A 14245-nucleotide genomic window follows, 5' to 3' on the forward strand; every position below is an offset into this window, starting at 1 on the left:
GGGCATCAAATGAAAGAAGCAGGTGACATTGCAGGAAACAGGAGGCTCCTCATACTGAGCTGTGATTTTTGAGCAGGATGCTGGAGATGCCAGAGCTTTATAATAGTTGAAAGAGCAACTAACACAAGCTTAAATGAGAAAAAAATCTGTCAAGAGCTGTTCATTAGGTAGCACGTCCTATGCTGGAGCTCCCTGAGCTGCAGTCACTCCTGACTGGGAGTGCATAGGAATGATCTTCAGTCTACAGGGCTCTTCTGTTCTTTTATTAATCTCCCATGAACTGATAATTACCCACTGTCAGACTGTTGTCCTAACTCAACAGGGCCCTTTCTATGCTATGCCCTTCATAAAATGTTGTAACTTGTTGTTGTTGTCCCTACTCGTGCAGGGAGGTTGGATTTAGATGATCTTTAGAGTCCCTCCCTTCCAACCCAAACTGCTCTATGATTCCACTAGTGAGAGGACAAGAGGTAGTAGATTAAAACTGGAAGAGGGAACATTTAGGTGAGACAGTAGGAGAAAATTCTTCACTATGAGAGTGATGAGACACTGTCCCAGGATGCCTAGAGAAGCTGTGGCTGCCCCATCCCTGGAAGAGTTGAAGGGCAGGTTGGATGGGGCTTGGAGCAACCTGGGCTGGTGGGAGGTGTCCCTGCCCATGCAGGGGGTTGGAATTAGATGATCTTTAAGGTCCTTTCCAACCCAAACCATGCTATGATTCTATGAACTTATAAGCTTATCTGCAACACCATACATTTAAGTATCTGATTCTTGTAAGATATTCTGCTGTTCTCTAAACCAAACATCTCTTCCATCAAGCTTTCATCTTTATTTGTGCATAATGAATACAATTCTGTATCACAAGCTGAACAACAAAGCCTGTACCTCACTCTGGACAGCACAACCCACTGTAGGAATGTGGTATTTTTTTATATAAATATATATATATGTATGTATACACACACAGATCTATACAAACACACACAGACTCACAGGAGCACTCTTAATTCTGCTCACAGATCAGATGGCAGCTGATACAAACCCTACTCTGCACAAACATCCTAAGAACCCTGAAAGAAACCTGGTATAAATCATACCCATCACAGTTTTATCTGAAGAGTTGTTTAGACTTTCAGCAGAGAATTGGAGTCATGGCATTTATATGGAAAACATTTATCTAAGTTCAAACAAATCATATTTAAAGCAATATTTATTGCTTTAATATTTTTCTAACATCTCTGATAACCCAGGACATGCAAACAATTGCTGAATGCACTTGAGCATCTTAAGCAGTCTCAAAGTATGGCATGTCTGTGGCAACATTTTGGTGGTGAGCACACATTCAAGATGAGCCCTCTCCTGAGTCAACCTGTCACCACCCTCTTATTGCCAAGCCCTTAGAACTCTTCAGAGCACCTCAACAGTGGGCCAACACCACCACCTGTCCCCTCAGAGGCCAAGCACCCATCTCCTCGAATGACCTGTAAAAGGATGGAGACCACCCCATTCCAGTGGCTTGACACATTTTGAGCCACACCTGGAAGTGAAATGCAGTGAAGCAGCTTTGCACGGACTGTGTTTTCACAGACTAACAGCTTTTTCTCTTTCAAATGTTTCGAACATTTGTAGGCAAACTCAAAGTGGAGCTGTGAACTTCAGCACGCAATTCTTTCTAAATATATCTCCCCAGAAATAGGCTCCTCACAGCTGTGCAATTTCAACCACTGCTGCAACAACGATACAAAGAACTAGGACATTCAATTGACTAATAAGTTTATGCCCAATCATTGCAGAGAACATTTTCACTCAGAAGCCAGGGAATCACAATACAAGTATGATTGATAATACAGGTGACTCACCACAGAAAAATTACTTGGGTTTTTCTTGTTTGTTTTTTCTTTCTCTTTTTTATAATTTTTTTTTTTTAATATTAAAAAAAGGTGGTATTTTAATTTAAGCCGGCAAGTTTTTGTCTACATTTTCTAGACATGTTCACTTGGTACTTCTGATGCTACTCACCTTCCTGTGAAATCTCTTTTCATACAGTTTTTAGGTTACTTGAGATGCCCAAGCCTGCTTGCATGAGGACAACTAGACCCTTAGTTTGCAGCGGTAATTTGTGAATGCTACTGCAGACACAATTAGAATAATAGAATATTTTGGGTTAGAAGGGACCTTAAGGATCATCTAGATCCAACCCCCCTGCCATGGGCAGGGACACCTTCCACTAGACCAGGTTGCTCCAAGCCCCATTCAACCTGCCCTTGAACACTTCCAGGGACAGGGCAGCCACAGCTTCCCTGGGCAAACTGTTCCAGTGTCTCACGTGATTTTATCACCACGTCCTCTGACTTGAGCCGATACCAAGGATGTGGAAAAAAACCCCATCCCCCTCATTTGTAGGTCACAGCACCTAATAGTGTATCTTTACCAATGATGCTGATAGAACAGACTAACTTGGCAAGCACTTTGCCAAACAGAATTATTGAGCTGTCATAATATTGTAATCTTTTATAAGCAATGTTAAAACTTTGCTAAAGCTGACATGGCTAAAAATATTCATGGAATATTTTCTAAAGAAACAGTTTGGTACTCATTTTTGTTTACATAAGAAGAGTCTAAGGTGAACTGAGGGATTGTCTTTTTTGCTAGTTCATAATTTAAACACAAACATATTCTATTTCCCCCTGTGTTACCAGTGAGGTTTGTCTACAGCAGCTAGGATGGCAATTCACCCGAAGTTGAGCTCGCCATTCAAAATCTTGAGACCTGAAGTGTCTTTCCCTGTGTGTAAGCCGCTTTGCTGACACGTAAACATAAACATTCATGCATGCACACACAGAGACAGCTTTCTAGAGTACATGCTGAACTAAACTATCACTGTTTGCACACTATCAAAGTATCTCTTCTCCTTGTGCCAAGATTTCCTGCTCTATTTTCAGACCTTGCTCAGCAGATGACACTTGCCAGGTGACATATACAAACAGCATCCCTTCCAAAAACTCAGGAAGACTTCAGAACACATGTAGAAACCACCCATCTCCAGGCATAAGCTCAGTTATGAGAACGATTATTTCTGAGCTGGAAGCCCTGATTACCTGATACAGCCAGGAAGTCATCAATGGAAGTGATGTCATCGACAGCATCTGTTAGCACGCGGACTTGCTTCTCCCACTGCTCTTTGAAGAGATCCATATTTTCTTGAGCCAGTTTGCTTTGGGGTTTAGCAGCCAGTGCCAGTGCAGCATTGATGACCTGTAAAACACCTCTGGATTGTTAAAACTTATCCTTCATAATTTGTTTGCATGTGTTTATCCAATGAACTCAACAGCAAACAAAGCAAGTTGAATAAGTTGTCAGGAACTTAATGTTTAAACACGCAAGTGTTTATGCTGTCGCTCTCACATCCAGCTCATACCTGCTTCCACATTTATTATAATTAGTTATAAACATGAACATTTGGCAACTATTCACATGAGCTAGCTTCACCTTTCTCTAACAACTCATGTTATAAGGTGTTGCTTTCTGAGTGCAAGTTGTGTTGTTAAATATTTTAAGACAGGCTGACGTTTCATGCACTGGAAGCTGCAGTTCCCAAGCTACTTGCCAGACCCTGAGAAAAAAAGGTCATAACAGAATAAATCTCACAGTCTGAAGTGGAAACAATATTCAAATAAAACGGAAAGATAAATTTTATATTTATCTTCTTCTCCTTAAAGGTTTACTCTGTGCCAGTAATTGTCACAGTACCTTAAGATTTCTGTCGTGGTTGGCAGAGCTAGGTTAGCCAGGGACCAGGAGAAGACAATACTATTTGGTGCTCCTCCTGAACACTTTCTTCAAACCCTCAAGGTCGTAATTTACTTCAGATCCTTCTGTTTCTAAGCAGAACAAATGCTACACATACTGCTAAGTAACAAAGTTTATGTTGTGCCAACTAATTGGTCAGTTAAATTACAAAAAAAGCCTCTCTGGGTGCAGGAAGAAGCAGTCCCAAGCTCCTGCTCTTGCTGCACGATGCTCCAGCAGAGTCACCTGGAAACATGCCAGGGATAAGAAATCACCTGCAGCCAGACCAGTATGACAATCCTAACCTTGTTTTCAAGCACCTGAGAGTTAGGACTAAAAGTTCAGTGTGTAATTTTTCTTCTTATTTTAGGATCATATTAATTTCACAAAATTGTTGAACAAAACGTGCAAGTTCCAGATGTTCCTACTTTTCCAAAAATCTACTTGCTCTATCAGCTTCACTTAAAAGCATAACAAAGTGTTAAAAAAAAAAAGTAAAAAAAAAAATATACACACATAATGTGACAAACCATGGAAATGATGGTGCTGTCAAACACAACACGATGGCACTGAATGAATCAGGGAGGAGAAGGAGGCTGATTCAATCCAGGGACACTAGAAATTAGCAACGACTAAGGCAAATCCACAAAAAGCTCTCCATGCTGCCATCCTGCCTCTGGAGGTGCAGGCTGCAGCTCTGGGTCACAAATCAAAAGGAGCTCGATGGGTCTAATAACACAGACAGATGAAAGAAATTATTTGGCATGAGCTGCAACCTGGTCAAGATTCCTATGGGGATGAGGCACACCTCTGAACCCTGGCACTAATCAGTGTCCTGGTCCTTCATGGAGAACATAGATGTCCTCTGCTGCTTGCCCCTCCTCAAAGCAGATACTGCAGTCACACCTTCAGTGTGGGGAGCTGCAGGAAAAAGGATTTCCATTCAGAGAGAGACCTGCTGACAGCCAGGCTGTCCTTCAAGATCATGGTTCTCAAGTTCTAAAAGCACAGAAAAAAGCCCTTGCAACACCCAAGAAAATGACGCTGAAAAACCTAAAATCAGATTGAAACAGAAGTTTTAGAAAGGGAAACCTGTCCTCTGCTCAAGAGCTCTACCTCTTAAGTCAAGCTGACACCACTTCTTGCCTCAGTCTGATTGATGTATCTACCTATCAATCAAAATCTAGAAATCCGAAGTTTTATGAAGGTGAATCCAAGTAACGAGTATCCTGGAAACAAAAAGAATAAAACAAAAAATGTTCCAGAAACCTGCTCTCAGCTATATCCTGCCAGTAACCATAACTACTGAGAGAAAGAAGATGGTGATACCAAAGGTCAAGAATATTTTCTCCTCTCTCATCTAGCTATCTTGGCTGGAATCAGATACAAGACTGCGACAGATCAGTGTTAATGTTGAAGGAACATATGGCCTGTGTACCTGTGTGATGGACGTCTGGACAGCAGCAGCTGTCTCCACAATTAATCTTTGTCAACAGCACACATCCAACCCCAGGTGCCCACAGTAGGCAACTCTCCACTTGTAATGGAAGAGCTGTCATAGATACAGGGCTCAAGAAACTTGGGACAGGGCACTGCCACCAAACCCAAGTTCAGGAGGCACAAGCTGCAGCATCGTGCTCCCAACAGGCAGCTCGTCCAACTGAAAAAGGGGAAATTTTTTTTTTTTGCACATTATAACAGCAAAAATGCAAACACGTTTTTTTTAAAAAGGCCAAGCAAAACTGGCATACAAGACCTCCCTTAGGAGCAGACATGTCTTGCATCAAAGGTGAGAACAAACTAGTGGGGAAATGAAAGGCTACTGAGTGTCCCTTTGGAGCTGAAGACAAAACCACAGCTCAGGAAACACCTGCAGAGGTGTGTGCACTCAGGAAGAAATTAAAGAAAGCAGATGCAGCTCACCACTCCTTTTTTTGCTGTATATACTCCAGCTCCATGTGCAAAGCGGTTCCAACGTTTTAGCAGGGGTGATCAGACCCTGCACTCTGCCAAGTGTGCACAGCTTAGCACTGACTTAGACAAGATATCCTGGACATGTCTCACATCTGGTTGGGGCAATGTCAAAACCCTGCAAATTATCTGAGCAAATATGCTCTTACATGATGCCTGGTATCCAGTACTGAATGACTGGTTTATTTTCCAAGAGATGCTGAGATAGACATGGGAAAAGGACAGGGATGCTGTCTCAGTTTGTACCTCATATCCTCTTCTCATGTCTTTCATGGGAGGAAGCTGCCTCTTTTTATCTTCCCTATTGAATCTAAAGATGTTGGACTGGATTTATAGGTTTATACCTCTGCAGAACAACTGTCTGCAAGTTGCCCTGAAGATTGACTTCCGCCTGGGTTACAAGATTGTAGCTACTTTGCCCAGAAGCTCTCTTAAAAAGCACAGCTATTCCAGGACAGAGAACACCTTAACCTGAATCAAGCTCTTTTAGAATCTCAGAATATGTGGGGATGGAAGGGACCTTTAAAGGTCCTCTAGTCCAGCCACCCCTGCAGTGCACAGAGACCTTTTTCACTAGATCAGGTTGTTTAGAGGCCCATCAAGCCTGACCTTGAATGTCTCCAGGGTTGGGGTCTCCACCACCTGGGCAACCTGTTCCAGCTCACTGTTAAAGATCTTCTGCCTGATACCAAATATGAATCTATCCTGCTCTAGTTTAAGGCCATTTCCCCTTGTCCTTTTGCTACACACCCTTGTGAACAGCATCTCCCCAGCTTTCCTAGAGCCCTTTCAGGCAGTAGAAGATACTCTAAGGTTTCCCCAGAGCCTTCTCTTCTCCAGGCTGAACATCAACTCTCTCAGCCTGCCTTTGTAGGATAGCCACTCCAGTTCTTGTCTGGACTCATTTCAGCTCACTTCAGGATGCTTTCCAGTTTCACCTTTATAGCACGCCATCTGAAAGACTGATAGAGGCTTATATGTGGTGGTGTTCCCATAAGAAAGTTTTGAACACTTGGCTGGCACAGCCAAAGGCAGAACCAGCACTCAGGAAAAGAAAACTATCACCTGTTTATTTTGCATTGCAATCCCTATCTGTTAGACATTATCACAGTCTGTCAGCCACACAGCTCTCTGGTTCTGTGGCTATATTTTGCCTCAATCTTTCTGAGAGGGAGTTTTTGCTTTTTACAGGAGGCTATTCTTTCTGTAGCTGGTTTAACTTTGCCCTGGTTCCTGCAGTATTTGTCTCAGGATGGTACTGTACCACAAGAAGGTTTTTCAGTTTCAAAAGATCAAAAACAAACACCCAGTCCTCTCCCCTCTCCTCACCTCTTCTCTACATCCAAAATATCTGCTGTTCCTAAGTAACTCACTTTCTGTTTTTAAATAAAGATCTTCATTAACCAGCTTCCTTGTAGCATTTGGGTAATGAGCTGGAAAGCAGATTCATGACCTTCAAATACAGCATATTTTGCTTTTGAAAACAAAACAAAAAAGCCCTAATAAAACAAGCACCCAACCATCATCTGTCATCTTAGGGGTGAAGGAAAAAAGGGAAACAGGGATACACAAAAAGTGAGCCCCAGCTGGGATGTGAAAATCAGTTTTATTCATGAGTGGGTGAAAAGGAACTTGTCAAGTAGACAGCAGGATCAAATGTCCTTTGGGAGAAAAATCCAAGAGTGAGCTAGTGTAGAAGGAGTTGATCCAAGCTTTGCCTTTAGCAGTAACTTCAGTGCAAGGCTGAGTGAAAGGATTCTCTCAGTCAACCTGCCAAAAACTGGTAATGGCACCTCCGTGTCCCCCTTTGCTCTATTTCATTGCTGCCTCACAAGCACTCCTGTGATACAGAGGGCAAGTTGTCAAGTAGAAGCCAAAGCATGGTTTTTGAATTGCAGCTCTCCCAACAGTCAACACTTGAATTCATGATCTTACCAAAGCTGCCACACAAGCTGAGCCCAGCCAGGAACCCCCTTGCTCACCCACATTTTTCTGTATTCACAAAAGCACAGCTTACTTAGAGGCAGTTTGTAAGAAGCTGCTCATAATTTAATTTTACATATGCCAGATGCCAAAGTTACCTCTCCAATGCTCACCCAGCTCATAAGTGCGTTTTGCTTTGAGTAGGGAAAAAAGGTTCATAAGCAGAACATTTAAGTCTCTTCCAGTTACATCCAACCACAGGTTTGCATCCACATGTCTACATGGGCTAACCCTCTAGCCACTCCAATACAGCAAAAAGCACTCTGCAGACTCTCATCAGCCAAAATGTCTGGAAGCAAAACACACAGACTGTTTTGCACTTTCTCCAGCTATAATGGCAGTATGTAGAGACAGATACACCAAAGGGAGAAGTTTCCTTTCATTTAATTTCCAATACTTTGCTCCAATGTATAAAAAGGTACTTGAACAAGTTACACAAAGTGACTGCAGGCATCTCTGCAGAGATATTTGCTCCTGTTGTTACAGGTCTATAATAACACATAGATACATACTTCTACTGGAATAACATCACCTTTTCCAGTTCAGCATATACTGCTATCAAAGTATTTACCATTTGCATATTGTGTCCAGATAATTGTCCTATCAGCTTCCCCCTGTATGGAAAAAGCATGTTTATTTGTAGCCGAGGACTGATATTATAGTAGCAGTCAATGCAGAAGCTGCAAGAATTTGGGGGCCATTTGTTTTGCTTCGTTTTGCATTTCACTGACTTCAAGTGCAGAAGCTTTGGGGGTTTCACGGACTGTCTCTTCTGGAAGCAGTTCTGCTGCTGCACTCCACAGATCATACTCTGCCTGCCACGGAAACATAGGCTTCTTGCACATTCACACACCTTCTATAGAACTGAACCCCTTTCTCCTATCTTAGCTTGTTTTTATGTATCAGTAACTGCTTGAGTTTCTAATATTGCTTCTTTGATGAACACTCCTGTCCTGGCTCTTCCTCAGAGCAAGCCTGCATGATACAAAACTACAACCCAAGTGTTAAGCTTTTTTTAATATACGTATTGCTACTCAATGCCAATAAAATGCTTCAATCACTTGTAATTAAACAGTCTGGAGATAGATCAGAGATATAGTTAGTACACTCAAAAAATCTGACAATCTTTCAAAGAGAAGAAAAAAAGGGACAATTGTTTGATCTTAAGTCTTCACTGTAAGAAAAATGAAGTTATCTCCTTCTCCAACAGCCACCAGGGAACTGGCAGTAACTGGGGACTCGAGGAGAGAAAGCCTGCAGGTCACATTTGGGTTTGGCTGATTGAGGGGGTGGCTTGGAGGGGGGGGTTTGTTTCTTTAAGATGCTGCGACTTTTAAACTAAAGTTCTGGTACTATTTGGAACCTCTATGTGGGATCCCTTATGCTTTGGTGTTTTGTCTATCTGTGTTAGTAGGTGTGATCAGCATATGTAACCATCTGCCTCATCAGAAATCTATAAGCAGCAAATTACTTTTCAAGCATTTCGAAATTGGAATGTAAGGATGTGGAACAGCAATTATTAAAACAAGATGTTAATATGAGAGGAGCCAATTTATTTTTATTAAAAATGTAATTCAATCCAAGAATTATCTGGAGTCTGTTTAATAGGCAACACTCACTTGACTGTGCAGGGGCCGGTCAGCTATGCCAAACACACTCTCTGTGCTAAGGCAGGTATGGAGGGAACAAGGAAAGGACAGAAGACCCTGCCTGCTGCCACCCCAAGGCTTCTGAGGAGGACAAGGAGCTATTTGGACAGCAGAGGAAAAGAAGCAACCACCAAGATGGGACATCAGGTCTGGTATGTCCATGCCAGGGAAGAGCAAGTCTACACTTGTCCCACAGCCTGCTTCCCAGAGGATGACCAGTCTCACAGGCAATGGGCTCCAGCTTTTGCTGGCAGAAACAAATACCCAGCCTGATGGAAATTCTAATCCATAATGATTTTCTATAACTCCAAGCCTGAGTGCAATTTGGTTAGAAGTCAACAGATGAAGTTCACAGAGGTTTTAAAGAACAAGAAATTCAACAAATAAAAGCAGCTGCAAGTGACAGCAGACTGTCATATCACAGGGCTGGAGCAATACTTGTCCCTTTCAAGAGCTGTACTGGGGCACTTTCACTGTTGCCTTCTAAACACCTTCAGCTTGTATGATCAGAAACACTCCTATGGTAAAGCTCTCAGACATCTTTTAATTCAAAATGCAGTTACAAAACAGCTTTCGCAGGCTCCCAGGGCAAGTACTTCTTGGAAACAGAACCCAGAAGTCAGAGTTACGAGCAAGGATCCAGGTTTTTGAGTTGAGATAAACAGTTGGCAAGCTGTGTTTAGCAAAAGGGAAAGAAAATTCCCCCCCCCCCCCCGCACTCTGCTAGGCAAACAGAGGCATAGACAACTATTCCAAGCATTTCACAGCAGTACTCTTCCATTTCCATTGTGAAAGCCATCTTAAACATTTTTTCTAAAGCATTTAAAACATTTAGTTGTGATGGAGGACTTTTTTGGTCCTTCACCTTAACCCAGCACAGTTGGGCCTGTTTCCCCTACAACACAGCAAGGCAAGAAGCTGCAGAACTGCAGGTAACTCCTGCAAGATGCACTTGCAGATCACTGCAAGATCACTTTGATATACAGACTTTCAGCAACATGTGCTCTCAAAATAAAGAACTCAGGCAGGCTTGTACGTCAAGGCTTCATGAAGAAAAACACCCATGACCTCCTAACACTGCCTTATTTCTCCCCTGCAAGCCAACCTAGCACAAGCCACCCAGCTGGCTACTACATAGCATGCACAGCTCTTCCTAACAGCTCCTACTGCATGGGCAACAGGGAGCTCTAAACACATCAAGACTTCAGCTTCCCATTAATTTCTGTGTTAATTGGCTGGGGACTCACAAACAGGAAGGATGATGTTACTCTTGAGGAAGAGCTGATTTCCATTAACATCAGCCACACTGAACAAATTTAATTGCTTGCTTTCCTAGAGATTTTTCAGATGAGAATTTTTTTGCTGCTTCTTTTTTCCCCCCTCAAAGAAATTTCAAACCTGAGAATGTCTGAACCTGTCAGTGACACTGTAAATGACAAGTAATGACTTCTTGTCCATACTGACAAGACTTCCAGGCTTTCCCTAACTTGTCTGAAGTGTTGCATGCTCCTCACTCCTGCTGCTGGCTCTGAAAGGCCAGTTATGGCAAGGGACTGAATAACTGCTTTATTTGAGATACAGCTTTTACAATTAACTCTACGGATTGATTTCTGCAGAAATCGTTCTTTAACCAGGAGCTTCCTACTCCCAGAATGGCTACTACTCAGCTAAGCTATTTAAGAGGTTACCCAGGGACTTACTCAAGTGCATTAAATTTCACTTTCATCCTTTCAAGCACAGCAATACCTTGAATTAAATTTCATACATCGTATTTCTGTGTGATACCGATAGATTCACTGGAGTTTCAGAGACTATTGTAATTACTGATTAACTTGACTCCTTCCAAAACCAGCATCTTCCTGGAAAAATACCGTCTAAGCAAAAATAAATAAACAAATGAATGAAAAAGGGCAGATAATGTTGGCTTAAATCTGTATTTTATGCCTAATTCACACATTTGTTCAGCACAGCCACCTAAAAGTCTTCAAGAAGCAGCACAAATCTCAGAAATAAACTGCAAAATAAACAGATAATTGTCTACAAAAGGAGACAAACCCTCACTATGCTGTTCTTTATATCTGGAAGCATTTAGAGGTTGTAGAGAATAACCAAAGTTGGGGGACTTACGGGCAACACCTTGAGGAGGACAACAGTGTGCTGCATCACTCAGGCTGGCACAAGACAAACTTCTGGATTGTCAGGGGAAAACACAGGTGCCATTTGTAAAACAGTTTAGACAAGTGCCCGAATTATCTCTCAAGATTCACAACATGTTTAAGTCCTCTTTGAGCATTAAAGAATCAACCAGAGAACATGTAATAGAAAATCACTCTTTCAAGTGCTATGAACATCTATAGTGTCATTTACTAGTCTCTCGGTGACGACCCTGGAATTAAGGCAAGACAATGGCAGGCTTGGAAGTTCAGATATATGACCTTCGTAAATCCATCAGTTCCAGCCCTTGTCCATTTATAGATAATCAAAGCTTCCAATGCATGTTAAACGCATTATCCATAATCCCTGAAATTAAAGGTTAACAGCTGCACTTCAGTAGATGTGACTAGTTTGGCAACTACTGCCAATACCTTGTTAATTATTTCATATTGACTCTCATGGTGTTTATATTATAAAGGAGTAAATTTATTAAAACAGGCAGTTGCTAGAAAAGCCAAGGTAGTAGTCTTTGAAACATATACAAGTTTAAGCAATGGAGAGGGGGAAAAACACCCCCACAGACTTGGACAACTACCAGAAACATTTAGATTCAAATTATTATTTTCAAAAGCATCAGCATTTGTCTGAAACAACATGCATGAGATATTCATATCGTTGAAGGTAACTACAAAGTTGCATCAAGCCTAGCTGGTTATTTTAGGGAAGAGCAAGCGCTTCAACCAGGTAAAATGTATTTTTAAAAGCTTTTTCTTCCACATGCTTTGTTCCAGCTGTAAAAATTGACCTTTGGTTTCAACATGTCATGCACACCACTGGCCTCAGATGTGGGAGGCAAAGAACTGCACAGGCAAGGCAGCTGATGAACCAGCCCCAAGAGCTAATCCAGGAGTGGAAACCACAGAAGTCTACCCCAGGATGACAAAAGGCCTCCTAGATAGTAATTAATGCTTTCTTTTTGGGTGCCTACCCTCGCTCATTTAACAGCCCAGTTAAAAGTAACAGGAAAGGTAAAATAGTCCTGCTCTTCACACCACCTTCACATGCCATCTCAAAATTCTCTCCTGCTGGGGCAAGTACAGGGGTACATTTCTCTCTTCCTTTCCAGTAGTTTTAAAAGGACCAGTGTTTATGGGAAAACCTGAACAAATTCCAAGTAATCCTGAGACAATACACCTTATTTTCTAAAAATTCCACTTAGCCAATGTTTAAGTATGCTTTTCCATTAGTTCCTCATTACCAACAAGAGTTGCTTTAAAAATGTAAGTTACAAGAACTGACAGTGCACTGTAGCCTCCATCCAAGCACCTGGTTAGTGACATTTAAAACATCAGGGCTGTCAAAATGGAAGACGACAGTCTAGTGCTTATATCAACTTAATATCTTTGTTTCCATTTAAAAAGTTTTAATTAAAAGGTAGTCTCAGCCAGGTTCAAACTCTTCATGCATAGTCATCTTCCTCTGATCCCACTCTACTGAGAAGATTTTTTGGCATATTTATATCCTACTTGAGCAAAAAAATCACAACCTACAATTCATCTCACAGCAGGCACAGGAGCAATGGTAGCCATCTTCACAGGACATCTTCCTGCAACATGGGACTGTTGGCCAACAGCCAGCTGAATATGAGCCAGCAGTGTGCCCAGGTGGCCAAGAAGGGCAACAGCATCCTGGCTTGTATTAGCACCAGTGTGGCCAGCAGGACCAGGGCTGGGCACTGGTGAGGCTGCACCTCAAATCCTGGGGTCAGTTCTGGGCCTCTCATGACAAGAAGGATGTTGAGGGGCTGGAGCGTGTCCAGAGAAGGGCAAGGGAGCTGGGGAAGGGGCTGGAGCACAAGTCTGAGCAGGAGCAGCTGAGGGAGATGGGGGTGACCAGCCTGGAGATAAGGAGGCTGAGGGGAGAACTGCCTGAGAGGAGGCTGGAGCCAGGAAGGGGAGGTCGTGGGCGTGGGGGATCTGTCCCTTCTCCCAAGGAACAAGTGATAGGATGAGAAAATATCCTCAAGTTGCCCAGGAGGTTGAGATTGGATATTAGGAACAATTTCTTCCCCAGAAGGGCTGTCAGGCCCTGGCACAGGCTGCCCAGGGCAGTGGTGGATTCCCCATCCCTGTGGTGTTGTAAAAGATGTGTAGATGTGGTGCTGAGGGTCATGGGTTAGCGGTGGCCTTGGCAGTATTAGGTTTTCAGTTGGACTTGATGATCTCAAAGTTTTTTTCCAACCTAAACAATCTTATGAACATGCACAGTATCTCACTGAAGCTGGTCACTGTCCTGCAGTTCACTAGAATACCCTGAGGCAAAAGCAATTAGAGTTACTATGTAAAAAAGACCAATTCGTACCAGTAATCACTTTGTCATGTTGTTTGAAGGTTTTCAGACTTGATGCCTACACTGCATTTTATTCTCTACATATTAAGGGAAAAGACAAGTCTTGCGGCAAGTCCAGAGACAGACACTAAGAGACCAGAGCACAAAGTGAGCAACTTAGCAAGGTATATCTGATGCTCTTACACTCTCATTACCTGGGGACACAGGGCTTCAAGCTGGCTTGCTGACATGCGAACCAATTTCACACCTTCTTCGTTGTTTGAGATGGAACAGGCCAAGTTGGCAACCTGTGGCAGAGGTGGAGAAAACAAAACAACTGTTAGAACTGGGTGTTATTTCACTTTGTAGGG

General features: G+C 42.5%; 1 protein-coding gene across 4 annotated transcripts in view; it reads right to left on the reverse strand.

Moving 5' to 3' along the window:
* CTNNA1 (catenin (cadherin-associated protein), alpha 1, 102kDa) overlaps window positions 1–14245 on the reverse strand; it is a 103115-nt gene that overhangs the window by 20200 nt on the left and 68670 nt on the right. For all 4 annotated transcript variants that reach the window (XM_009999948.1, XM_009999949.1, XM_009999947.1 and 1 more), the window contains 2 exons: window positions 14090–14182; window positions 3099–3255 (listed from right to left, as the gene is read on the reverse strand). In XM_009999948.1, the coding sequence (XP_009998250.1) occupies window positions 3099–3255; window positions 14090–14182 (250 nt within the window). The remainder of the gene's footprint in view (window positions 1–3098; window positions 3256–14089; window positions 14183–14245) is intronic.

The sequence above is a fragment of the Chaetura pelagica genome, unplaced genomic scaffold, assembly GCF_000747805.2.
Source record: "Chaetura pelagica isolate M959 unplaced genomic scaffold, ChaPel_1.0 scaffold296, whole genome shotgun sequence".
In the NCBI taxonomy this organism is placed as follows: Eukaryota; Metazoa; Chordata; class Aves; order Apodiformes; family Apodidae; genus Chaetura; species Chaetura pelagica.